The 23,282-nt window shown below is 53.9% G+C and overlaps 5 protein-coding genes across 7 annotated transcripts in view; 4 read left to right on the forward strand and 1 right to left on the reverse strand.

The window, feature by feature from the left end:
• NPRL3 (NPR3 like, GATOR1 complex subunit) overlaps positions 1 to 2,418 on the reverse strand; it is a 48,847-nt gene extending 46,429 nt beyond the window's left edge. Inside the window, exons 1-2 of one of the 3 annotated variants that reach the window (XM_064153086.1) lie at positions 2,193 to 2,418; positions 419 to 488 (exon numbers count right to left, since the gene is read on the reverse strand). In XM_064153086.1, the coding sequence (XP_064009156.1) occupies positions 419 to 488; positions 2,193 to 2,310 (188 nt within the window). In that variant the 5' untranslated portion in view covers positions 2,311 to 2,418. Of the gene's footprint in view, positions 1 to 418; positions 489 to 1,166; positions 1,449 to 2,192 lie in introns of those variants that run through there. The other 2 variants (XM_064153087.1, XM_064153085.1) reach the window with 2 other exon arrangements.
• Positions 1 to 17,655, forward strand: part of SNRNP25 (small nuclear ribonucleoprotein U11/U12 subunit 25) — a 147,944-nt gene extending 130,289 nt beyond the window's left edge. The window contains exon 6 of the mRNA XM_064153114.1: positions 17,643 to 17,655. The gene's annotated coding sequence lies outside the window, so the exon portion shown is untranslated. The remainder of the gene's footprint in view (positions 1 to 17,642) is intronic.
• LOC135180572 (hemoglobin subunit pi) lies at positions 8,142 to 10,861 on the forward strand. Its single transcript, XM_064153117.1, has 3 exons — positions 8,142 to 8,299; positions 9,867 to 10,071; positions 10,584 to 10,861. Exons 1-3 carry the CDS (start codon positions 8,205 to 8,207, stop codon positions 10,710 to 10,712), a joined length of 429 nt encoding a protein of 142 aa, XP_064009187.1. The 5' UTR covers positions 8,142 to 8,204; the 3' UTR covers positions 10,713 to 10,861.
• On the forward strand, positions 14,665 to 15,718 carry LOC135180573 (hemoglobin subunit alpha-D-like). Its single transcript, XM_064153118.1, has 3 exons — positions 14,665 to 14,801; positions 14,921 to 15,125; positions 15,544 to 15,718. The coding sequence occupies exons 1-3, from the start codon at positions 14,710 to 14,712 to the stop codon at positions 15,670 to 15,672; spliced, it is 426 nt and encodes a 141-aa protein (XP_064009188.1). The 5' UTR covers positions 14,665 to 14,709; the 3' UTR covers positions 15,673 to 15,718.
• A 293-nt stretch (positions 17,656 to 17,948) lies between the features above and the next one.
• LOC135180571 (hemoglobin subunit alpha-A) lies at positions 17,949 to 18,760 on the forward strand. Its single transcript, XM_064153115.1, has 3 exons — positions 17,949 to 18,098; positions 18,224 to 18,428; positions 18,533 to 18,760. Exons 1-3 carry the CDS (start codon positions 18,004 to 18,006, stop codon positions 18,659 to 18,661), a joined length of 429 nt encoding a protein of 142 aa, XP_064009185.1. The 5' UTR covers positions 17,949 to 18,003; the 3' UTR covers positions 18,662 to 18,760.
• Positions 18,761 to 23,282: the final 4,522 nt, after the last annotated feature.

Here is a 23,282-nt window from a genome sequence, read left to right on the forward strand (position 1 = left end):
GGATGAGGCTTAAAGCACCTCCCTGGGCAACCTGTTCCAGTGTCTCAGCACCCCTGTGGTGAAGAACTTCTTCCTAACATCTAATCTAAATCCACCCTGCTCTAGCTCAGATCCGTTCACCCTGGTCCTATCACGACCCCACACCTTAAAGAAATCTCTCAGCAGCTTTCTTGCAGGCCAACTTCAAATACTGGAAGGCCACAGTAAGGTCTCCTCAGAGCCTTCTCTTCTCCAAGACCTGAAACACTCCTGGTTACTAAGCACTAATTTGTTCCACATGTAATTAAATAATTTTGTGGCAGGTTATCTTCTACACAGCCAGAAAGAATTTGCCTACTGAACTAGGAGGCAAGAGAGCAAGAGGTCACCTCCCCTCTGTTTCCAACTCTGGGGCAAGGAGAAAAGATTTCCCCCCTACCTGGAATCCCCATCTTGATCTTCTGTGGTATCTCCAGAGCTGTTCACAGCATATCGACTCCGTGGTTTATCTGAAGCAAAGAATAAGGAGATTGTCCCTTTAAAAAGCTGGGCTTCAAGTCTATGTGTTAAGAGAGTACTTGTCTGTGTCCTTTAAAAAAATTAGCCACAAGGCAGACCTAAAAATGCAGGTGCAGAAAGCTCTTTCCTTTCCAGGTAGATAAACTGTATCTTGTTTGGGTTTATTTTTTTTTAATTCTCACTAAAACCAGTAAGAGAAAGATGTTTTCCATCTTTAGGGGATAAAGAAGAGGAAGTAAAATATTCATAGAAACAGATTTTCTCCCAAGTGCCAGGCAACAGTGTGCAGTTCAAGACGGTGGAAGATAAAATTCTGACCAATGCACCTCCCTCATTACTCCTCGGGTTTCTAACAACCCTCCAGTGTTCCCTCCTGCAGGCATGGCTGTTGGAACCCTTCACCCACAAAAAGCAGAAGAGGAAGACAGGGAAACAAGCAGCAAGAAAACCTTAAGAATCTTTTCAGATTTCACCCATAAAAGCAAAAATATATTCTAAGCTGGTTCTCTCCTGGTTAAAACTGGTTCCCAGAGTAAAGAGAGCTGTCAAACCTCTAGTGACGCACAGCAGTACAGCCAAAACACAACTCAAACACCCTCAGCACCCTGCAGCACCCTTAGCACACACCAAGGCACTGGCCCACTGGTGAGGCCAGCTGAGACACTGACCCTGACCACATCCATCCTGCGCCAGCTCCTGCAGTCCCCTGAGGGCAGGCACAACAGAGCCTGGCCCAAGATGCCATCCTGGAACAGGAATCTTGGAGGAAGAGGTACAACCAGCACTGCCTCCACAGCAGACTGATAGCACTGGAAAGGTCCCATGTTCCCATTTTCCAGAAGAAACGAAACTTCTCCACCCCATTATTCAACACATGTGACCAAAAGCTCCTCCAGCCTTTACTGGTTAAAGCTCATTTAGCGTCTCTGCCACATCACTACCTTCACCTTTTATCCTGCCTCCTTCTGCCCCTACAGCTCTTAAACCAACAAAGCACCTGTCCAGTAACACCTGGCACTCAATTGGTTTGATTAATGTGGAGTAGGAGGGGTGCCAGGCCCCCATGGTGGATGTGAGATGTAGTGGGGTGTCACACCCTCATGGTTTGTATGAGATGTGGGGGCTGGTGCCAGGCTCTCAGGGCGGGTATGAGATGGGAGTGCTGGGTGGTGCCAGGCCCTCACGGTTTGTATGAGATGTGGGGGCTGGTGCCAGGCTCTCAGGGCGGGTGTGAGATGGGGGTGCTGGGTGCTGCCAGGCCCTCACGGTTTGTATGAGATGTGGGGGCTGGTGCCAGGCTCTCAGGGCGGGTATGAGATAGGAGTGTGGGGTGGTGCCAGGCCCTCACGGTTTGTATGAGATGTGGGGGCTGGTGCCAGGCTCTCAGGGCGGGTATGAGATGGGAGTGTGGGGTGGTGCCAGGCCCTCATGCTGGGTATGAGATGTGTGAGGGCTGCCATGCCTCCACAGTGAGCATCAGGGACGCCAGGGCACCGGAGGGGTATAAGGTCTGTGAGGGGACCAGGCCCTCACGGTGTGAGACGAGTGTGTCTGAAGGGCGCCAGGCCCCAGGGAGCGGCGGCGGCACGGGTGGGCGTGAGGGGGTGTGTGGGGTAACGGCGCCTCACAGGGGTTCCGGGGAGGAGCCAGGCCCGAGCGGAGGCTGCCGCAGCCCCGCGGCGTCGCGCACTTACTGGCCTGAGCGGCGGGGTGCTCGGCGCCGCGCTGGAAGGGGAAGCGGAAGAGCAGCTTGTTGCCGCGGCTGCCCGAGCTCACCAGGATAACGCTGATGGGGCTGGTGCTCTCGCCCATGCCGGCGCGCCGCGGCTGCCCGAGCTCACCAGGATAACGCTGATGGGGCTGCTGCTCTCGCCCATGCCGGCGCGCCGCGGCCGCAGGAAGGCCCCCGCGGCTCCCGGCTTCCGCTTCCGCCCGCGCCGGGGACCGGCCCGCGCCTCCCGGCTGGCCGAGCGGCGGATGCGCGGCGTGGGGCCGAGCGGCGGCGGGCACAGCGCAGCCGGGCACAGCGCAGCCCCGCACAGCGCAGCCCCGCACAGCGCAGCCGGGCACAGCCCCGTTCGGACCAGCGCTCCGCGGCGCCGGCTCCCAGTTCAGCCCCTCATACACCTGCAGCCCTGTTCCCCAGTGCACACCAGCGCTCCCGGTTCAGCCCCTCATACACCTGCAGCCCTGTTCCCAGTGCAGCCCAGCGCTCCCAGTTCAGCCCCTCATACACCTGCAGCCCTGTTCCCCAGTGCACACCAGCGCTCCCAGTTCAGCCCCTCATACACCTGCAGCCCTGTTCCCAGTGCAGCCCAGCGCTCCCAGTTCAGCCCCTCATACACCTGCAGCCCTGTTCCCAGTGCAGCCCAGCGCTCCCGGTTCAGCCCCTCATACACCTGCAGCCCTGTTCCCCAGTGCAGCCCAGCGCTCCCAGTTCAGCCCCTCATACACCTGCAGCCCTGTTCCCCAGTGCAGCCCAGCGCTCCCAGTTCAGCCCCTCATACACCTGCAGCCCTGTTCCCCAGTGCACACCAGCGCTCCCAGTTCAGCCCCTCATACACCTGCAGCCCTGTTCCCCAGTGCAGCCCAGCGCTCCCAGTTCAGCCCCTCATACACCTGCAGCCCTGTTCCCCAGTGCACACCAGCGCTCCCAGTTCAGCCCCTCGTACACCTGCAGCCCTGTTCCCCGGTGCAGCCCAGCGCTCCCAGTTCAGCCCCTCATACACCTGCAGCCCTGTTCCCCAGTGCACACCAGCGCTCCCAGTTCAGCCCCTCATACACCTGCAGCCCTGTTCCCCAGTGCACACCAGCGCTCCCAGTTCAGCCCCTCATACACCTGCAGCCCTGTTCCCCAGTGCACACCAGCGCTCCCAGTTCAGCCCCTCATACACCTGCAGCCCTGTTCCCCAGTGCAGCCCAGCGCTCCCAGTTCAGCCCCTCATACACCTGCAGCCCTGTTCCCAGTGCAGCCCAGAGCTCCTAGTTCAGACTAGTACTTAGCATGGACACCAGTCCCCATTCCACACACAAGGACACTGTTCCTTATTCCCAGTTTATTCCAGTGATGTGTGTATCCACAGCCAGCACCTTCCAGCTCAGCCTACTGCCCCCAGTTCACAGGGAATCACAGGCTGGTGGGGGTTGGAAGTATCCTCTGAAGATCATCCAGTCCAACTCCCCTGCCAAAGAAGGCTCACCGACAGCAGCTTACACAGGGCAGTGTCCAGGCAGGTTTGGAATGACTCCAGAGACGGAGCAGACTCCAACACTCCCTGGGCAGCCTGGTGCAGTTCAGCCCCGGCAGCCTGCCAGCCCAGGAGCCCTTGTGCCAGGGTGCAGAAGGCCTGTGCTGCGCATTGCCATTTCTTTGGGTCACTTGTCACGGTTCAGCCACTGTGGTCATTCACATCTCCAGAACTTCACTACAGGATGGTGGCAAACAGCAGCAAGGGCGCCCACAGGGGAGCAGGCTGTGGGGCAGTCACCCCTTGGGGAGGTCTGCACCCAAATTGCCTCCATTGGAGTGTGTTGCTTAGCAGGTTGAATGATCTCAGATAGCCCAGCTCTGGATGCTGCTCTGCAGTCCTCCTGGGACAATGCTGGGCAGAAGTGGTGGCTGAGGGGGCAGATGAGCAATACCCTCCCTGCCAGGGGTACACTGTGCAGAAGTGGTGGTTGAGGGGGCAGATGAGCAATCCTTGTCGTCCCCCCACTCCCATCAGGGGTACACTGTGCAGAGGTGATGGCTGAGGGGGCAGATGAGCAATCCTTGTCGTCCCCCCACTCCCATCAGGGGTACACTGTGCAGAGGTGATGGCTGAGGGGGCAGATGAGCAATCCTTGCCTCCCCCACTCCCACCAGGGGTACACTGTGCAGAGGTGGTGGCTGAGGGGGCAGATGAGCACTCAGGCCTAATCTGTGGGGCCATTCTCCACCAGCCTTCTGATAACAATTGCAGCAAGAGAAGGTGTCACTGCGGAGAGAGACTTGTCCGAGGGCGATTAAAGAGCAGTCTCATTATCATGGCAGAGCATTCCCCACCAGCCAGTGCTGGACAGCTGTGTTAAACCTTCCCAGCATGTCTGCCTTGAAGCACAGTTTTAGTTTCTCAATAAGTTACAGCTCTATCTGTTATGTCCAGCTCTTGGAGGCTGTAGTTTACTTAAAGCAAAGTGCTGCATCTTCTTTGAGCACTGCTAGGAAAGGCAAGAATAAAGCCAGGATTTAGATTCCACTTTGAAGATTTCCAACATTTAACATGCCCCAAACTTTTCAGAGTCACAGCCAACTTATCCTTAGGAATTCCCTTGAGGAAGATGCAATCTCTGGGGAGAGTACAGGCTTGTGAGGAAAGTTATCCCTGGTGGTGCCATTCGGCTGGTCACTGAATTTATAGTCAGGAGTGATGGAAAATGTAACCCTGCTTTTATATCAGGGCCTGTTGCTTGCTTCTGCCATTTGAAATGAGAAACTCTGGCAGCCTGCTTTTGGAACAGGATTGAAAAGACCCATGTTAGTAGTAAAAGTCACTTCTGATGACATTTTGCAGCTTCATGACAGCAATTCGTCCTCTGCCCAAGGGTGGACGTTCTGTAGTGGGCTTGTGAATCACAATTCTGAGAAGCAGCAGCAGCAGCAAGAGAGAAAGGAAGGCAGGTCTGCTGGGACTCTCCAGAGGACACAGCTTCGTTCTTGCTCCTATGACAGAGGAACATCAGCAATCATGTCGTTCATCTCCTTGCATTGCTGAGGCCAGGACCTCCACATCTCACTGGCCTGTGGGCACCTGGAGCACTGGCATAGAGGAACTTGGCTGAGAGGCGCATGCAAAGACAAGGATAGTCACTCTTCATGTCACTTTAGGGACACATTGCTGACAATTATTCTTTTCCTGCCAGGCACATTCCTGAGCTGTTCCCATAACCATTCCCAGGGTAGCCATGATCCTGGGTGAGTAAGCTGCTAGCAAACGAGTGTCATCTTCTGGCTGCTCTGGCTTTGTGCTGGTGCAAGAGGAGCTCAGCAAATGAATTCATCTTGCACAAAGGTCTCAGCACCCATGAGCCCTCCTGTGTGGGCATCACTGCTTATCATGCCTGCACTGGCTTTGAGCCCACAGAGGTCAGGTTAAACAGTTGGCAGACAAAGAGCAAGGAGTCTGCTAATAATGAATGCATATTTAACAGCAGCATCTTTATTTTCAACATATTTTTGCCAGGTGAAAACTACAGGGTTTTGAAATGTGCCTAGCGAGGGATGGTGGACACAGCCTCCCTTGGTCCGTCCATTCATTTGCTCTGTCCTCTGCTCTGGCTGAAGGACTCCTGCCTACGCCATCAGAGGCACGCTGCATCTGTGTAGCCGGAGAGTTAGCTCCAGGTTTTCAGTGACCATGTGTGGTGTCTGTCAATGGAAGGGCATACAATGAGCATCTTCTTTTGGTGGAGCTATTGTCCTGGCTGGGTCTCAGGTGAGTTCTCTGTTATATCTCCTCTTGAAGTGAGATACTAAGAGAAGTAAACTACCCAGCCAGTGGACAGAAGTGAGGAGGAGGAGGAGGAGGCTGTGCTACTGAATATAATCCTCATGAAATCCCAGATGTTGGCCTCCTCAGAGGGGATGATAATACAAGGTCACCAGCCCCAGCTAGGCTTGCAGACCAAGAAGCATCAAGTGCTTTTTTCCCTGCCCTTTGGGAAAGCCCAAGGATTCTCCTGCTTCATGTTACAGATGACATGCAGAGAGGCTTAAATTCAGAGCCCAATGCAAAGCACAAGGGGTGAGCCACAGCTTTTCTGCAAGCACCACTGCAGCCACCAGGATACTGGGGAGAGTCCAGAGAATACAGCAGCTGCTGTCTGACCCCATCCCTGCCACTTCTCTAGCATCATGGGCTTGGTGGCAGAGTCACAGCCCCACAAGAGTGGGGTCTATTTGTAGTGAGTGTATCAACTCCTCTGGGCTGCAGCCTACCCAGAGATGAGAGACCTGTCCCCAGTACAGGCACTGGAAAAGCCTCCATGGCAAGCACAGCACATTGGAGCCTAGCTCCTGCCTCAAACTCAGCAACTGCACACAGTCATGTTCCCATGCCCAGCAGCACAGCACAGCAGCAGCCTGGCTCGCAGGAGAGGCTCCAAGTTTGGTCCATGCTCTCGTGTGACACGTTGATGATGTGATTGCACTGGTGGTGTTACTTTGGTACAGATAACCATAGCCTGGACATATTCCAATGCCCGTGTGACCCAAGTGTCACTAGATCCCTAGAAGGCTTCTCTCTAAGCAGGGCAACCATGTCTGGGAAGAACCTTCTGTAGCACTTGCCAGCATTGCTGCAAAGCACAAACACATCTTGATGAGGCATCTGGCTTATATATATCAACCTTTTGCATGCCAATGTGAGAGGCCATTTGGGGAGGGAACACTCTGCCTGGACCAGCAGCTTCCAGTGCAAGCTGGCAGCGCTCCATGGTGTACTCAGCTGCTGCTGTTTATCAGGGTGGCAGAGAGATTTACCTCTGCTTCATGTGCTGGCACGATATTCATTCCCTGAGGTTCAGCAACCACCGTCTCCAGTAGAGTATTTCTTTGACACTTTGCCCACTTATCTGTGATTACAGACTTGTGCTGGTCTTCCCTTCACCGCTTTGGTTTTTCACCCATCAGGTGTGCCCATAGCCTGAAGCTGTAAGCCATCTATGGTGGGACAGGGCTTTCCATCTATCTGGGGACCAGACTTTCCATCTACGGTGGGACCAGGCTTTCCATCTATCTTGGGACCAGGTTTTCCTGTGCATTTCCAGCACATGGCACAGTGCACCCCAGCACTGGCTGCAGTGCTGAGGGCCAATGCACAGTGCTGCTAATGTAGTAAGATCCCACCGAAATCAAAGATGTACAGTAAAAGGCATCTAATGATGGAAAGAGTCTGACTGGGATTTCTTGCACAGATGCTTTTTCAAGGAGCCTATTTAACTCCACAAGCTCCCTCTCCCTGTATCCATAGGATCATTCCTACTGGCACTGTTTAAAGCAATCTTGACCGGGGAGTGTGTCCCTAATTCTTTGCCAGAGGCTGACAATGTGAAGTCCTGGCAGTGCTGGAGAAAATGGCAACATTTCCACTGATTGCCACAAAATCAGAGTCATCCCCACTCTGATCACACTGTCCCAGGCACTCCTCAAGAATTATTTTGTATGAGATACTGGGCCATGTGGTTGCCACAAATGGAGTGCACAAGGTGGCACAGCCAGGTCCAGTCTCCTGTTCACACCTGTAAAGAGAGGCAGAAAAAAAGATTTTTCTCCTGGCTCCTTAGCATGCTCGAAATCCACCCAGACTTCATCTTAAAGATGCATCCTAATGCTCTGTGGATGAAATTTTCCAGCGTGGGGCCTCCCTGCCCATGTATCAACCCACGTCCAGACAATTTCTTTGGGCCACGCAGCCATGATGTAAAGGAGCCAGAAGCTGATAAGGTCAGCAAGCAGGGGGCTGACCCTTGCTGAAAGAGGCATTGTTTTGTGAAGAGATAAGCGACTCCCACCTCCAAGGGTGGGCCTCTGGGCTGACCAATGAACGTGGACAGGCACCAAGGTCCACTTTCCCCTTCCTCTTTATAACCAGGGCTGCCAGAGCAGTCAGTCCAAACCTGCTCTGAGCCTTCATTGCGAGGAGCCTCATCCTGCACCCTCCTGCACAATGACGCTGACTCAATCCGAGAAGGCTGCGGTGGTCGCCATCTGGGCAAAGGCAGCTACCCAGTCCGAAGCCCTGGGGGCAGAATCGCTGGAGAGGTAAGGCCCTCAGAACCCCTCTTAGGAAAGCTTCTTCTCTGGCTTTGCTGTTAGGGTGTATCTTGTGTACAACTTGTGGGAGCGAGAGCACGCTTGGTCTGGTGGGAGCTGATGGACGACCTCTGTATGGCAGGCAATTGTCTGGAATGAGTTCTGTGCTACTAAGTGGTAATAGATGGCTTCAAAAGTCTTACAGCCAAACATCCTTTTGTAAGCAACTCTAATGGCTTATTTCCCATTACAGCAATTCAGAATTCACAACCAGGAGCCCAGGCCAGGAATCCAAGGCCATTCAATACTCAGTGTCCTGGAAACAGGGCTGCTGACACTGCTAGGAAATGAACTGGAGGTGGTTTATTGCACAAAGGATGCAATTTCTCTTGTAATTCCTGGGCATTAAGAGAGTGGTTGTCCACTAAATTCACTGGACATTCCCATTTCACTGTTTCAGTTGATCAAGTAGCAAAGTGCTAGGGAGCAAGACAACTGGATCTCCTCTCCATGGAATACAGCATGCTGATCCAAAAGGTCATACTAATTAAGGAGCTTTGGAAATGGCTCTGAAATGATGACGTGATTCAAAGTAATTTAAATGTTATTTACAGCTCAATATCAAGTACTGTGTCACATTTTCTGGGACTTATATTCGTTCTGGGCCTCCCAGTTCAAGAAGGACATAGAACTGCTTGAGAGAGTCCAGCTCAGAGCCACGAAGATGATTAAGGTAGTGGGACATCTCTCTTACAAAGAGAGACTGAGGGGGCTGGGGCTTGGAGCTTGGAGAGGAAGAGCCTGAGGGGTGACCTCATTCATGTTTATAAGTATGTGAAGGATGAATGCCAGGAGGCATCACCCAGCCAGGCTCTGCTGGGTGATGCCATGGGGGGTTGTGGAGTCTCCCTCTCTGGAGATACTCAAAACCCACCTGGATGTGTTCCTGTGTGATCTGCTCTGGGTGATCCTGCTCTGGCAGAGGGGTTGGACTGGATGAGCTTTGGAGGTCCCTTCCAGCCCCTGACATTCTGTGATTCTGGCTTGTTTAGCTCATGTTAGTTTGAAGCTCACGCAGATTGGCTTGCAATGTAACAAAGGAAATTCTGAGCCAATTTGAGGCTTTATTTATCTTTAATCCTCCCTTCCACAACCCAAAAGTACAGTAAGTTTCAAATTCTTTCACATAATGCATAAGAGGTTTGTCACAGAATTCAGAGGTTGGAAGGGACCTTCAGAGATCATCAAGTCCAACCTCCCTGCCAAGCAGGATTCCCTACGGTAGTCTGCACAGGAATGCATCCAGGCAGGTTTTGAAAGTCTTCAGAGAAGGAGACTCCACAGCCTGTCTGGGCAGCCTGTTCCAGTGCTCTGTGACCCTCACCATAAGGAAATTTCTCCTCATGTTGATGTGAAGCTACTTCTATGAGGAGAAAAAACTTCCAAGCTCCCACAGCTCTGTTAGAGCCACTGAAGAGTGCAGTCCTGGCAGCTTTACCTTGCACCTACTCTGAGGTTTCCCCATCCCGTGCCTGCCACTTGCACTGCTGAATCTCATTCTCCTCTTCTCCTCCAGACTTTTCGCCAGCTACCCCTCGACGAAAACCTACTTCCCTCACTTCGATCTCAGCCAAGGCTCAGCTCAGCTTCGCAGCCATGGCACTAAGATCATAAATGCCATCGGGGAAGCTGTGAAGCACGTGGATGACATTCGAGGTGCTTTAGCCAAGCTCAGTGAGCTCCACGCTTACATCCTCAGAGTGGACCCTGTGAACTTCAAGGTGAGCCAGCAGGTTTGCAGGGATGGAAACTGCCACCACGGACTTAGGTCATCTTGGCTGATGGCAGCTTGATCTCAACCTTGTTGTTGCTTCCTCCCCCATCTTGATTTTTAACTTGAGGTTGGATCTTTTCATGGAAGATCTGGTCTAGCTGAAAGGAAAGAACTGCTCAGGGGAGGGGGTGGTGTTGGTGTTTGACAGACACTCTGCCTTTGTTGTAATCTATGACTCTTGCTCACACCTCAGCTTGTATCACCTGTCTTAGGAAACTGTAAACATTTCCACTTTGATTCATTTCTCTGTGGTGAGGGAGGGAAGTTTGGAAGAGCGAGTGGGATCCAGCAGTGCCTTTTGCCCTGTGCTGAAGGCAGCTCTGCTTCTTCACACATATTACCAACTACCTGGTTGGGGCACATAGCTGTGACTGCAGAGGGTGCAGGGAGTCTGCTGCAGACCCTTAGATGGACATCTCCTCCTGGTTGTGACTGATTTAATCTCGTTTTCCCTTGCAGCTGCTTTCTCACTGTATCCTGTGCTCCCTGGCCAACCGCTATCCCAGTGACTTCACCCCAGAGGTTCATGCTGCATGGGACAAGTTCCTGTCCAGCGTCTCCTCTGTCCTGACTGAGAAGTACAGATAAATGGCCTCCAGAGAGGCTGAGAGATGCACATCCATGGTGCATCCCAGCTGCCAGGCTCTAGGATGCTCTCCCCTTCCTATGCAGCCCTCTGAGATCTCCTGTGCAGGAGCCTGGTCATCTGCAAAACCAAATAAAAAATGAGAACCTGAGCTGCGGTCTCTGTGCATTCTTCTCCACGTGTTCCACCTCGATGCTCGGGGGGGGTCTTCTGAAATGTCTACACAGTGCAGGGAGGGGAATGTGTAAATTCCAGTGCTAACTCTGTTAGGGAATTCACGGGCTAGTTCTCAGTCACAGAATCACTGAATACCCTGGGCTGATAGGGACCTGCAGAGGTCACCTAGTCCAGACCCCTGCAGTCAGCAGAGACATCCCCAACTAAACCAGGTTGCTCAGAGCCTCATCAAGCCTGACCCCATATGTCTCCAGGTATGAGTCCTCTCTGGGCAACTTCTTCCAGTGTTCTACCACCCCCTTGGCAAAGAACTTCTTCCTAATGTCCAATCTAAATCTACCCTGCTCTAGTTTAAAACCATTGCCCTTGTGCTAGTGCTTGTAAACAGTCCCTCCCCACCTTTCTCCTAGGCCTCCTTCATCTTCACTTACAGCTACTAAACAACACTGGTGCCAGTACTGACCCCCCCAGGAACACCACTTGTTGTCTGTCTCCATCTGGACATCAATCCAATACCTTATCCACTGATCACTTCACCCACTGAATCCACATCTCTTAAACTTAGAGAGAAATGCTAAGCTGTGTAAATTCAATGGGAATAACACAGCACTGAGCAGAAGCCCAGGAGAGGCCAAAGCCCTGTCCCTGCTGCTGCTCCCCAAAGGTCTATCAGCCAAAGACTCCAGACTGACCAGAAAAATGTCTGTTGCCATGTCAGGACCCAGGGCTTTTTTTTGTCTGGCCTGTACCAAACCCATCACAGGCTCTCTGTGAGCAAAACCTGCATTGCCATACGTTGTGCTGTGCCCACAGGGGTACTGGGTATTGTCTCCTCATGCTCCTCTCTACGGCGCATGGACAAGGTATCTGATGTCCTTCATGAACACCTTGGGCTATTGCACCAGCCAGGCAGCTTTGGTAAGGGGACCATCCCCTCAGCTCTACATGCAGCAATTTACCTGCATTCAAAATTTGGGAATACTGGTGGCCACAGGTGATCAATGTAGACAGCACCTGAGGGGCCATAAATTCCCAGGTTTTCTCTGGAAAGCAGTGACAGGGAAGAGGACAGAACTGATGATGGGCTGCCCAGGAAGGCAGTTGAGGCCTTGTCCCTGGAGGTGTTTAAGGCCAGGCTGGATGAGGCTCTGGCCAGCCTGCTCTAGGGTAGGGTGTCCCTGCCCATGGCAAGGGGGTTGGAACTAGATGATCCTTGTGGTCCCTTCCAACCCTGACTGATTCCATGATTCTGATTCTATGACCATGCAGGGATCCTCCCCACATAGCTGTGGTGGGTTAGCCACAGTGGGCAGCTGAGTACTACACAGTGCCTCACTCACTTGACCCCCACAAAGGAATGAGAAGGAGAGGAAAGGAAGCATAAAAGCAAGGGAAAATTTAGGGCCAAGACCAAACAACCAAGCAGAAACAACGGTTTAGTAAGTGAAGGATAAGTGGGAGAAGAGGGAAGAAAACTGAACAAAAGAGGTGATGGAAAGGCAATCACTCACTGTGTCCCATGGGCAGACTGATGTCCCACTGTGAGCAGAAAAGATGGGAGCTCCCCTAAAATCCCCTCTTTGCCTTGTTATTGATGAGCATTGCTTTTGTATGATATCTTGGGTTAGACTGGATCATCTACCTGGTCACAGAATCACACAGAACCACAGACATTAGGGGTTGGAAGAGACCTCAAAAGATCACCCAGTCCAACTCCACTGCCAGATCACCTAGGGCAGGTCACACAAGAACACATCCAGGTGGGTTCTGAATGTCTCCAGAGAAGGAGACTCCACAATCTCTCTGCTCCAGGCTCCAGCACCAGTGACAAAGTGTTCCCTTCTGTTCCCGTGGCACCTCCTCTGCTTCAGGTTGCCCCCAGTGCACCTTGTCCTGTCACTGGACATCCCTGAGCAGAGCCTGGCTCCATGAGCAGTGAGGGCAACCCTCAGGCTCCTCTGCTCCCAGCCCCGGCTCCCTCAGCCTATCCTCAAAGGGAGATGTTCCACTGCCTGCAGCAGTTTTAGGGCTCTGTGATACACTTTTCATGCAGTTCCCTGAGGCCCTTCTTGAACTGAGGAGCCCTGAACTAGACACAATATTCCAGATGTGGCCTCGGCAGGGCAGAGTAATGGGGGAAGAGAACTTCTCTCGACCAATTAACCACGGACTTTCTAATTGACCCCAGGATACCATTGGCCTTCCTGGCCACAAGGGCACACTGCTGACTCACGGGCATCCTTCTGTGCACCAGAAGCCCCAAGTCCCTCTCCTCCGCACTGCTCTCCACAGCTCAGTCTCCAGCCTGTGCTGGTCCATGGGGCTGCTCTTTCCCAGATGCAAGACTCTATACTTCCCCTGGTTGTCTTTAATTCAATTCCCCCCTCCCAACTCTCCAGGCTATCTAGGTCCCATCAGCACAGCCTGAGTGGGTGTCAGCCACCCCTCCCTCTGTGCCCTCAGCCAGGCCATTCTGGAATGTTTTGAACAGTATTGGTCCCAGTGCCCACCCCTGGGGGACCCCACTAGATACACACCTCCAGCTAGACTTGTGTCATGTTGTGTCCCCTCTGCATCACAAAATCTATTTCTTAGGGAGAGAGAGAAGCAGAGAGAGCCTGGATGCTGTGCAGAAGCCAGAATGCCAGAGTGTCATCAGGGCTGGTTTGGGCACAAATCTAAAGCACAGCACCACTGGAGCTGATGTGAAGAAAATAATTTATCAGGTTACATCCACTGCCCATATCTACCCCAGAGGACTTCTGACATGAAAAAGTGGGTGCAAAGTCTTAAACTCACTCTGATCAACAGCTTCAACTTGCCCTGCAAGCAGTGGTCCTCACCTCAGAAAAATTCAGGGCTGTGTTTGGGCAAGGAGGCAGGGAGATGCTGTAGAAGCTCTGACATCAGCAGATTACTCCACATATGTGACCCAGTGTACTAATCACAGCAGGTCTGAAAAGGTTCTGCGTTCATCTGTAGGGTCTCAGGTAAACTGAATGTTTAAATGCACAGCTTAGGGGGCAGGTCAGCATCCAGTGTGTCCCTAACCCCACGTTTGTACCTGTAGTTCACAGACAGGCTGAGTGAAGGAGGTCACAGTCACCAACCACCACCTGCCCTGTGGGACATCCCAGTGTTTGTGGGGAGAGAAGGAGCACAAGCTGGGGTGAGCAGGAGGGAAGAAGCCTAGTCCAAGGATGGACTTTGGGAAGACCATGCAATCAAAAAGGAGGTTCTTCCCCACCCAGGGTTCTCCCAGCTGCTGGAAAGATGGTGTTTGTCCTGGGAGGGCTTGTCCATGGCTCCTGCTCAGACTACCAGGGGCTACTTAGGCAGAGAGGAGCTGGATATGCTGGACGCTGGAGGACATGAGTGGCCAGAGACAAGTGTTGAACCCACACGGATGCTTGTGGAGCCAAGGAGAACCCAGGGCTCGCCAGGGGGTATGGTGGCTGCTGACAAGAGCCTTGAGGACATGCTGGCTACTGAGGCCAAGGATATGGCACCCAGAGGCTGCGCCCATGACTGCTGCTGACCATGGGGCAGCCCAGCTAGGTGCTGCCCTCAGCCCCTAACCTGGTGTGGGGCTGGTGCAGGGGTGGAGGGCAGGGGAGCTGGGCCCCCTTGGGGCCTCCCTAGGGCTGGGGCCCCCCAAGGCAGCAGCACAGCCTCTCCCTGGGCCCAGCACTGTTCAGCTGTGCCCCCTCCACCCCTCAGAACCGACAAGATAAGGCCAGGGTGGAGATGCCTGCTACTATAAGAGTGTCCCCCCTGGGCACTGCAGCCACCAAGACCTATCTGTCTCTGCCAACTGCCACCATGCTGACTGCCGAGGACAAGAAGGTGATCCAGCAGATCTGGCCCAAAGTGCAGGCCCATGAGGAGGCATTTGGAACCGAAGCCCTGGAGAGGTGCAAGCCAGACCTGGGGACCCCAGGGGTTGAGGGGGAGAGTGGGTGGGAGCCCCATGGGGAACTGGTGTGGAGGGCTTGGCTGCGGGTCAGCAGCACTGACTGTTCCCCTCCGACAGGATGTTCTCAGCACACCCCCAGACCAAGACCTACTTCCCCCACTTCGACCTGTCCAAAGGCTCTGTCCAGATCCGTGATCATGGCAAGAAGGTGGCAGCTGCCTTGAGCACCGCCGTCAAGAGCATAGACAACCTCAGCCAGGCCCTGGCTGAGCTCAGCAACCTGCACGCCTACAACCTGCGTGTCGACCCTGTCAACTTCAAGGCAGGCGGGGGACAGGGACAGCGATGGGAGCTGGGATGAGGGCATGAGGGACAGGGGACAGAGGCAAGGAGAACAGGGACGGGAAACGAGGGACAGGGACTGGGATGAGGGACAGGAAATGAGGGATGGGGGATTGGGACAAAGGGATGAGGGACAGGGGATGAGGGACAGGGACAAGGGGATGAGGGGCAAGGAGATGAGGGATGGGGACAAGGGATGAGATGGGTGATGGGGACTGGAATGAGGGGATGAGGGATGAAGGACAAGGGGACAAGGGACATGGAAATTTGGGATGGGGACTCAGACAAGGCAATGGGAGACAGGGGACAGGGAATGGAGACTGGGATGAGCGAAGAAGGGATGAGGCACAGGGGATGGGGACTGGGGGACAGGTGCTGAGCCCCGTTTTGCCTTACAGCTTCTGTCGCAGAGCCTGCAGGTCGTGCTGGCTGTGCACCTAGGCAAGGACTACACCCCCGAGGTGCACGCTGCCATCGACAAGTTCCTATCGGGCGTGGCCGCTGTGCTGTCTGAGAAGTACAGATGAGCTGCCACTCGCTCCCGCCGCCCTCAATAAAGACACCTCTGCCACAGCACTGTGTCTGTCTGTGCCGGGACAGGGGGCTGGGGAGGGCTGGCCTGTCGTGGTGCTCCTGCCAGAGGGAGGGTGCTGCTGGTGAGGTCGGTTGTGGTACCGAGGGACAGCACTGGCCATGGGCTCCCTGAGTGTCCCTTGGACCTCTGTCTTCTTCCAGCTACCTCAGCCTGTGATGGTAGAAGCACACAGGGAATAAAGCTCAGTCTGGTGCCTTGCTGTTTCTGCATCTTTCAGGAGCACATTCCAAGGCAAATGTGGCCCTTTCCTTGGAGGATTCTCCAGGGGGTTAGCATGAATCTCTTCTGGCTCTATCACAGTAGCTGTTTAGGACTTCGCTGAAGTTGCTGTGGGAGCTAAGTGCCTGCATGAACTGCAAAAGCAATCAAACAAGTTCATGGAGTGAAGAAAATCCACCACACACCATTAAGCACAAATACTGTTCTTGGGCTCAAAACCCTGAGCCACAGATCCCAGCTGACTGCCAGGGAAGTGCCCTACACCTGTTCTGGGTGTCTGCTCTTCCCCTGGCACCTGGGCAGGGGTGGAGTGGAGCAGGCAGAGCTGCAGTCCAGCAAAGGGTAACTGGCTTGGGGGTTTGGACCCCGAGTTTAAAAAAACTCATTGCCTTTAGATGTCACACCACGAGATACTAACCAAGCCCTGAGTTTGCTCTGCACTGTGGCACCAGAGACAGGAGATTTGTGAGGCATGGGAGACAGCAGTCAGGAGAATGGTGCTTGGAGTGGTCGAGTGAAGGCAGCAGCTGGGTGCTGGGTGTGCAGGGACTTGCACAGAAACACAGGGTTGGGAGCTCCTGGGCCACACCAACCCCTGCTCTCCTAAGTGCAGTCAGGCATCCACAGCACTTTTCCTTCATCCTCAGACACATCCCAGCCCACACCCCAAAGTCTTCCTGTACTTCCCCGACTCCTGTCCCACCAGTCTGAAAGGCTCTTCAGCCTTCACAATTTGCCCCTGATGCACATCCAGGCAGCAGATGCCTGAGCTCTACTTCCCAGAAGATCACCTCCCATCCTCCCCTCCCTCCCTGCTCTGAAATGGTGCCAGATGGAGCTAATCTTCCCCAAACATGAACGATAAGAACTGTCAGGCATGGAGAGGACATGGGTGTGAACTGTCCCCTGCTCGCCTGTGCCAGCTTTTGAACCTACTAGAAGCACCACAGACCTCCTCACCTTCTTGTTCTTCCTCACCATTCTCTGTCCTTGCCCTTCTCACCTTTATCCTTAAGGGCACAAAGGGCTGTTGTTACCTTCCCCGGCTGTGAACTCCTGCTGCTACAGGCTGGTGCTGCCACCAGTGCTCAGTACTGAGCCCTGGGGCTCTGCCCAGTGTCTCCAGTTCCCAAGAGTCATGGTGATTTGGTGCCCCCCAGCACCACATATGCCCAGGAGAGAAGGGTTGTGGTAGGGTCTGTCTGCAAAAGGATGTGACTGTTTTGAAGCAGAAGACAAGGAGGGCACACACATTTTGGGATACACTGGTTTAGGGGGCACTTGAGGAAACAAGAGCAGTAGGTGCAGTAGGGCAGATTGGATGAATGTATAGGAGCTGTGCAGGATGCCAGGGGGTGCAGAGGGGCAAGGACAGTGGATGTGCAGGGCCATGTCAGGTGGCAGTATGTGCAGAGGCAGTTCACCTGTGTGCATTGAGGCTGCGTTGGATGGCTTGGTCTGTACATAAGGGTGCCCATGGGACTGTGTGTGGGTACTGGGGGACCTGGGCAAGCTCAGCCTGTGGGGCACAGACTCCCACCATGCTACTGAAGCCACAGTCCCCATGCACTGTCCCCACCATCCTGCCAGAACACATCCAGGCTGTGCCAGCGCTGCCTGCAGTGGAGGTTCTCACTCAGTACCCTGATCCAAACCCTAGACACAGCCTGTGGTAGGACAGAGCACAGAGACTCCTCCATCCGTGCCAGTGCAGACTCTGACCCTGAACCTAACCTAACCCTAAGCCTGTATCTTAGCCTAAACCAAAACCTAAAGCTGAATCTAAGCCTAAGCCGGCAGCTGACTGGTGCCAGAGAGGCTTGCCCTGGCCCTAACCCTATTCCTACTCACCCCCAGGCGGTGCAGTGGGTCTGAGCCCCCCCCGCCGGGCTCGGTGCGGAGGCGGCCGCGCCTGGCCGAGCTCCAGCGGCGTGGCCGGGGGCAGGGCGGGCCGGAGGCGGGCGGTGCCCCGGTACCGCATATAAGGGCGGCTGAGACCGGCAGGGGCACCCGTGCTGGGGGCTGCCAAGGCGGAGCTGACACCATGGTGCTGTCTGCTAGCGACAAGACCAACGTCAAGGGCCTCTTTGCCAAAATCGGCGGCCAAGCCGACGAGTATGGCGCCGAGACCCTGTCGAGGTACGTGTCCATTCCCATCACCAGCCCCTCTCCTGTCTGTCTCTGACTCCCTCCTCTCTGCGCCCACCCTCTCCCCATCCACAGCTGTCCCTCCGTACCCACCCTCACGCCGCTCTGTCCCGCAGGATGTTCGCCACCTATCCCCAGACCAAGACCTACTTCCCCCACTTCGACATGTCAGCCGGCTCTGCTCAGGTCAAGGCTCACGGCAAGAAGGTCGCGGGCGCTCTGATCGAAGCTGTCAACCACATCGATGACATCGCTGGTGCCCTCTCCAAGCTCAGCGACCTCCACGCCCAAAAGCTCCGCGTGGACCCCGTCAACTTCAAAGTGAGTGCCTGGGAAGGGATGGCCAGCCCGGCTCCCTTCCCGCACCCCACCCCGGACACCTCCTCGCCTCCTGCCTTCGCTCACCATCTCCTTTTGCTTTCCAGCTGCTGGGCCAGTGCTTCCTGGTGGTGGTTGCCATCCACCAGGCTGCCGCCCTGACCCCAGAGGTCCACGCTTCCCTGGACAAGTTCCTGTGCGCCGTGGGCAACGTGCTGACTGCCAAGTACCGTTAAGACGGTACTGTGGCTGGGGCTGGACCCCCACCCTCTGCCAGCCCTCTGACAGCGAACAGCCAAATGATCTGAAATAAAATCTCTTGCATTTGTGCTCCAGCCATGGTGTCCGGCTCTGGTTGATGCCCGCGGGGAGGGAGCGGGAGGGATCTGCTCAGCAGTCTGAACAGAGGGTCCTCTCCTGCCAGGTGAGCACACAGAGGAAATGGGTTCTGGCTCTGCGATCTCCGAGAGAAGGCAGCGTTTGGATGGTGGTGCCCGGCAGGCAGACTCTGTTCTGCCAGCTGCGGGCAGAGCATTTCCAGGCACTGGTGGAGTGGGACAGAGAGAGAGTGGTCAGAGTCTGGTCTTTGGGAGGCTGTGGGAGACAGTTCTCCTGCAAGGGGAACAGACAAGGCTCAGTCCCAGACCCTGCTCTTTGAGCCCTGAGGCACAGTGGGGTGGGGGCTGTCAGGGCAGGAGAGGGAGCACAGGCAGGGCAGCAGTGCTGGGTACTGCTGCGCTGGAGTCTGTATAGCACCCCTACTCCTTATCGCAGAGTGGCCATGGTGTGGGGGGCTGATAACAGAGATCTTGGGCTCCCCTCCAGCTCTGGGTGTGGTGGGAGACAGGGCAACAGATAGTCCGGTGTGGGGGAGGGGAGGGGGGGGAAAGACAACCTGCCAGATGCTGAGTAAGGGCTGTCTTGTCCCTGCCAGGGCTGGGAGGTGCTAGGAGCTGGGGTAAAGGTTTGAGAAAGCCCCGGGGTGCCTGGTTCAAGCACAGCATAGAGCCAAGCCAAACTGCCATGGCGCTCCTTGGCACATGCAAGGATGGATGAGGGTGACCTTTGCTAGCACCCTGGCCTCCAGTCACCATCAGTGAATGCACCCAAGGCAGGAGAGATCTCAAATTACTCTGGAGGAAAAAAGGAGACCATTCTGTCCCCATAGTTTCTACTGCAGAGCACCAAAGGCAGTAGTGATGGCCACCAGATCCCACATACCCCACTGCTCCCGAGTACACGTAGGAGGAGAAGACAACAAAGCTGGTCAGTGCCTCACTGACCAACCTGTCCCAGCTTCACATGCAGCAGGACATCGGGGCTGGTTGCACTCTTCTAGTTGCCATCAGACAGCTGTGGGCACAACTCTGCTCCATCAGGAGCTCATGGGGAAGGGGGTTAAGGTGTGGAGGTCAGAGTGCAGGGCAGTGTGGGCCAGTGTGTACAGCACTGGGAAGAACCGGCATTAAATCCAGCCCAGACTTGGGCTTCATAATCTTGAGTGTGATGTATGCAAGAGAGACAAGGTGTGAGAGCAGAGCAGGGTACAGGACATAGGGGAAGGCGTTGGCAGATGTCTACCCTGCTTCCGACAGTCTTTTGCTTCCAGCAGTTCCCACTGTCATGTCCTCAGGCAGGACGCTGTGTGGCAGTCGGCAGTGCCCTGGCTCTGCGGTGCTTTGCCTGACCAAAGAACCACTGAGCTCCAGAGAGCTGGCATGAGTTGTCTCTCAGCCATTTGTCCCTGCTGCCACCAGATGGGGATCTCAAGCCGTGGTGCTTTATCAGGGCCAGGCAGAAGGTACAGAGAGCTCAGCCTTGGTCCCGCCTGCGGGGCTGTGCTGGAAGCTCTGAGCAGGGAGAAGCAGGCTGCCAAAATGGGCCTCCAGCTACCTCCAGGTCCCAATCATACTGGCAACACTGGTGCCAGCTTGGAGGACCCCTACCCAGTAGCTCATTTCCAGTACTGGATACCCCAACAGCCAGCCACCCCAGCCCTCCTGACTCGCAGCACAGGGGCATGGGAGTCCCAGGCTCCCTTCAGTGGGCATCTCTTGGTGGCCATGGCTTCATGTGCCCCAGCCTGTCCCATGAGATGGATGCTGTGGCAGTAGCTTCCCATAGCTTGGCTTTCCCTGCACCAGCATTCCTGCCCAGCACAGTAGTAGTGGGCTGGAGAAGAACAGGTCAAGTATTTACCCTACTGCTGACCCAGGTTTGTTTTGGAGGTCATTTTGCAGCAAGCACAGTGATGATGAGAGAGGTGAAGGCAATTTTGGTACTGCCACAGCCCAAAATGGCACCAGGTAGCAAACTCTGGGGACAAAGTCTCCTGATCCAGGCCATGGCAGCACTCAGGAGGCACAGTCACAATAAGCAGCTGCAGAAGAAGATGGAAGATGAACATCTTCCGATGTAACAAAATCCTAGTCTTATGTCTCTGCTATCTGGAGGCCTTTCTTGCCTCTGATCAATGTTTGTTCTTGGTGGACAAAGCATCTATGGTTCAGAGACACCCAGAGAACAACAGAGTGTTTTGTTATAGGACAGTCACCAAGTCAAGCGGCATCTCTGAGCTTGTTTCTGTTGCAAGAGGAGCTGAAATGACATCAGGATGGTTAGGACTTATCTGATTACAACACTTCTACCACCCTCTTGCAAACAGCATTTTCCAGGTAGCTTGGATACTCAGCAGCATCTGACAAACAGCCATGGCCCTAAAGAGTGCTTCCTGGAAAGGGGCACAGAAAGACACACTTCTGGAGCAGGTCAAGCATTCATGGGGTAGTTTACCAGGAATTTCCCATTGCAATTGTCAGTGAAGCAGCAGGAAAACACAGAATCCATTTCCTACTGGAAGCTGATTGTAGAACATCAGTTGAGAGATCCTCTTGCTGGAAAGAGGAAGGAAAACACCACGTGTCTTATAAACTGTTCTGCTTATACATCCGACATGCTGAGAGCACAACTCACAATCCATGCAACCATGTGTTGAGAAACTGCTGCCTCAGCAGTTTGTTTGCCATGTGTTTGGACAGTTCTTCCTAAACATCAGGTTTTCCATGCTAAACTGCTCTCTGGTGTCTGTAGCTCGTTTCAAATTTAAACCCTCCAGCTCAGGAACATCTGAGAATTTAATAAGCGTCTTCCTCACCACAACACAGAAGTTATTGATGGAAGAAGAGTGAAAAATCACCTTGAAGCAAGGACTGGAATCTGTCACAAGGGGAAAGCTTATCTGAAATGCTTCATTCTTGGCGATGGCCATGGTTATTACTCATCTCTATGTCCCCACAGTGTTTTTGTGATTTGAAGTTAACTGGCCTATAGTTCCTTAGTTTCTGCCTTTTGCCCTGCTAATGATAGCAGACCCTCTTGTCACATTTCTGTGCCTCATCACTTCCCAGAGGTGCTGGCTGTTTAGAGATGGCTTCAACGGGTTGCTGAGGGAAGGGGGAATAATTTCTTTTCAGGCAACCAGCCTGAGGAAGTCTCCTTTAATCCACATTTTAGGATACCTCCATCTTCACCACTGCTTCTTGTGCCAATGAGAAAAAGAAAAGTGGTTATGAAAGACAACAAATAGTCAGCCTTCACCAAATGCCAATTCTGATGAAGGGCTTAAAAATATTTTCTCTCCTTCCTTTCCTAAAAGCAGAGACTGCTCCCAGTGGAGCAGCTGCATCATGCACAGCCTCTTCAGGAAAGATGGAGTTGATCAAAGCAGGCATTTGCAGAACTCGGGACATTGTCTGCTCTCCTTTGCCACCACAAGAGGTTCCACACTGCAACATCTAAGCAAATCTTCTTGCTGATCCCTCTCAAAGCTGACCCGTGAAGAACTCAGGCCTCATTACATAAGCTCCCATGAGCAAAAAGGCATGAAGCATTAGCAATCCCCTACCTGGAGATGTTCACAGCAGAATCCAAGTCTTAGATTATATATCTGGGAGGAGAAGGTGCAGATCTATGGTAACGTGTGGTTGGCCAATGATGCCTTCGCACTGCTGTGCTGGAGCCATTCATCAGCTAAGCAGCAGAAATTTTCCACTTTCTTTTTGTGGCTGACCATGCCTTTTTTGATAAGCAGATCTAGCCAGACATTGGCTACAACTGTACCTCTAGAAACCCTTCTCAAAGCAGCATTCTCCAGTCATGCCTGCCTGACACTGTCCACTGCCTGGCATTGAATCAGATTTTCACTACAGAGGTGGAAACTGAATAGAAATGGAAGAACATTCTCCCTGCTGGGTGCCCTGTCTTCCTGCCACACAAGGACCACCTCAGGAGACCTGAATTTGCACAGGGGTGGTGAAACTGAGAACATTCTGTGCTCAGCCACCTCCCCCTCGTGCAAAGAGGAAATTGTTGTGTGGGGGCTTGAATGGGAATTGAATCTCACTTCGAACAGCTAAACAGGGAGGAGCTCAGTCTAAGTCAGGAGGTACAGTCAGCACCCACAGGTGATGTTAGAGCGATGATCAAGCATAACCCTAACTAGCCGGGGGGCCACCAGGCCCCCCGGCCTTCAGATCCCCTCCACCATTCACCCAGTGTGCACCATGGGGACTCACCAGTGACGACAGGAGAAGGATCCCTCTGCCCAGTTGGGCACAGCTTAGGGCTGCTGCCTTTCCTGGGGTGGATTAAATAGGGGAGTGGGCAGGGAGGGCAAAGTGGCCACACCTGGGGTGGGAGGAGACTCCAAGAGAACCCAGGTGCTCTGGGTTTGGGGGAAAAGGGAAATCTGGTGCGGGGTGGGAAAGCAGCAGGTAGGGTGGAAAAGAGGAGTGGTGCTGAAAAGAGGGAGATGGGGAGGAAAAGGATGGAGATGAAAAGAGGAAGGTGAAGAAAAGG

This window comes from Pogoniulus pusillus, chromosome 13 (genome assembly GCF_015220805.1).
Source record: "Pogoniulus pusillus isolate bPogPus1 chromosome 13, bPogPus1.pri, whole genome shotgun sequence".
Taxonomy (NCBI): Eukaryota; Metazoa; Chordata; class Aves; order Piciformes; family Lybiidae; genus Pogoniulus; species Pogoniulus pusillus.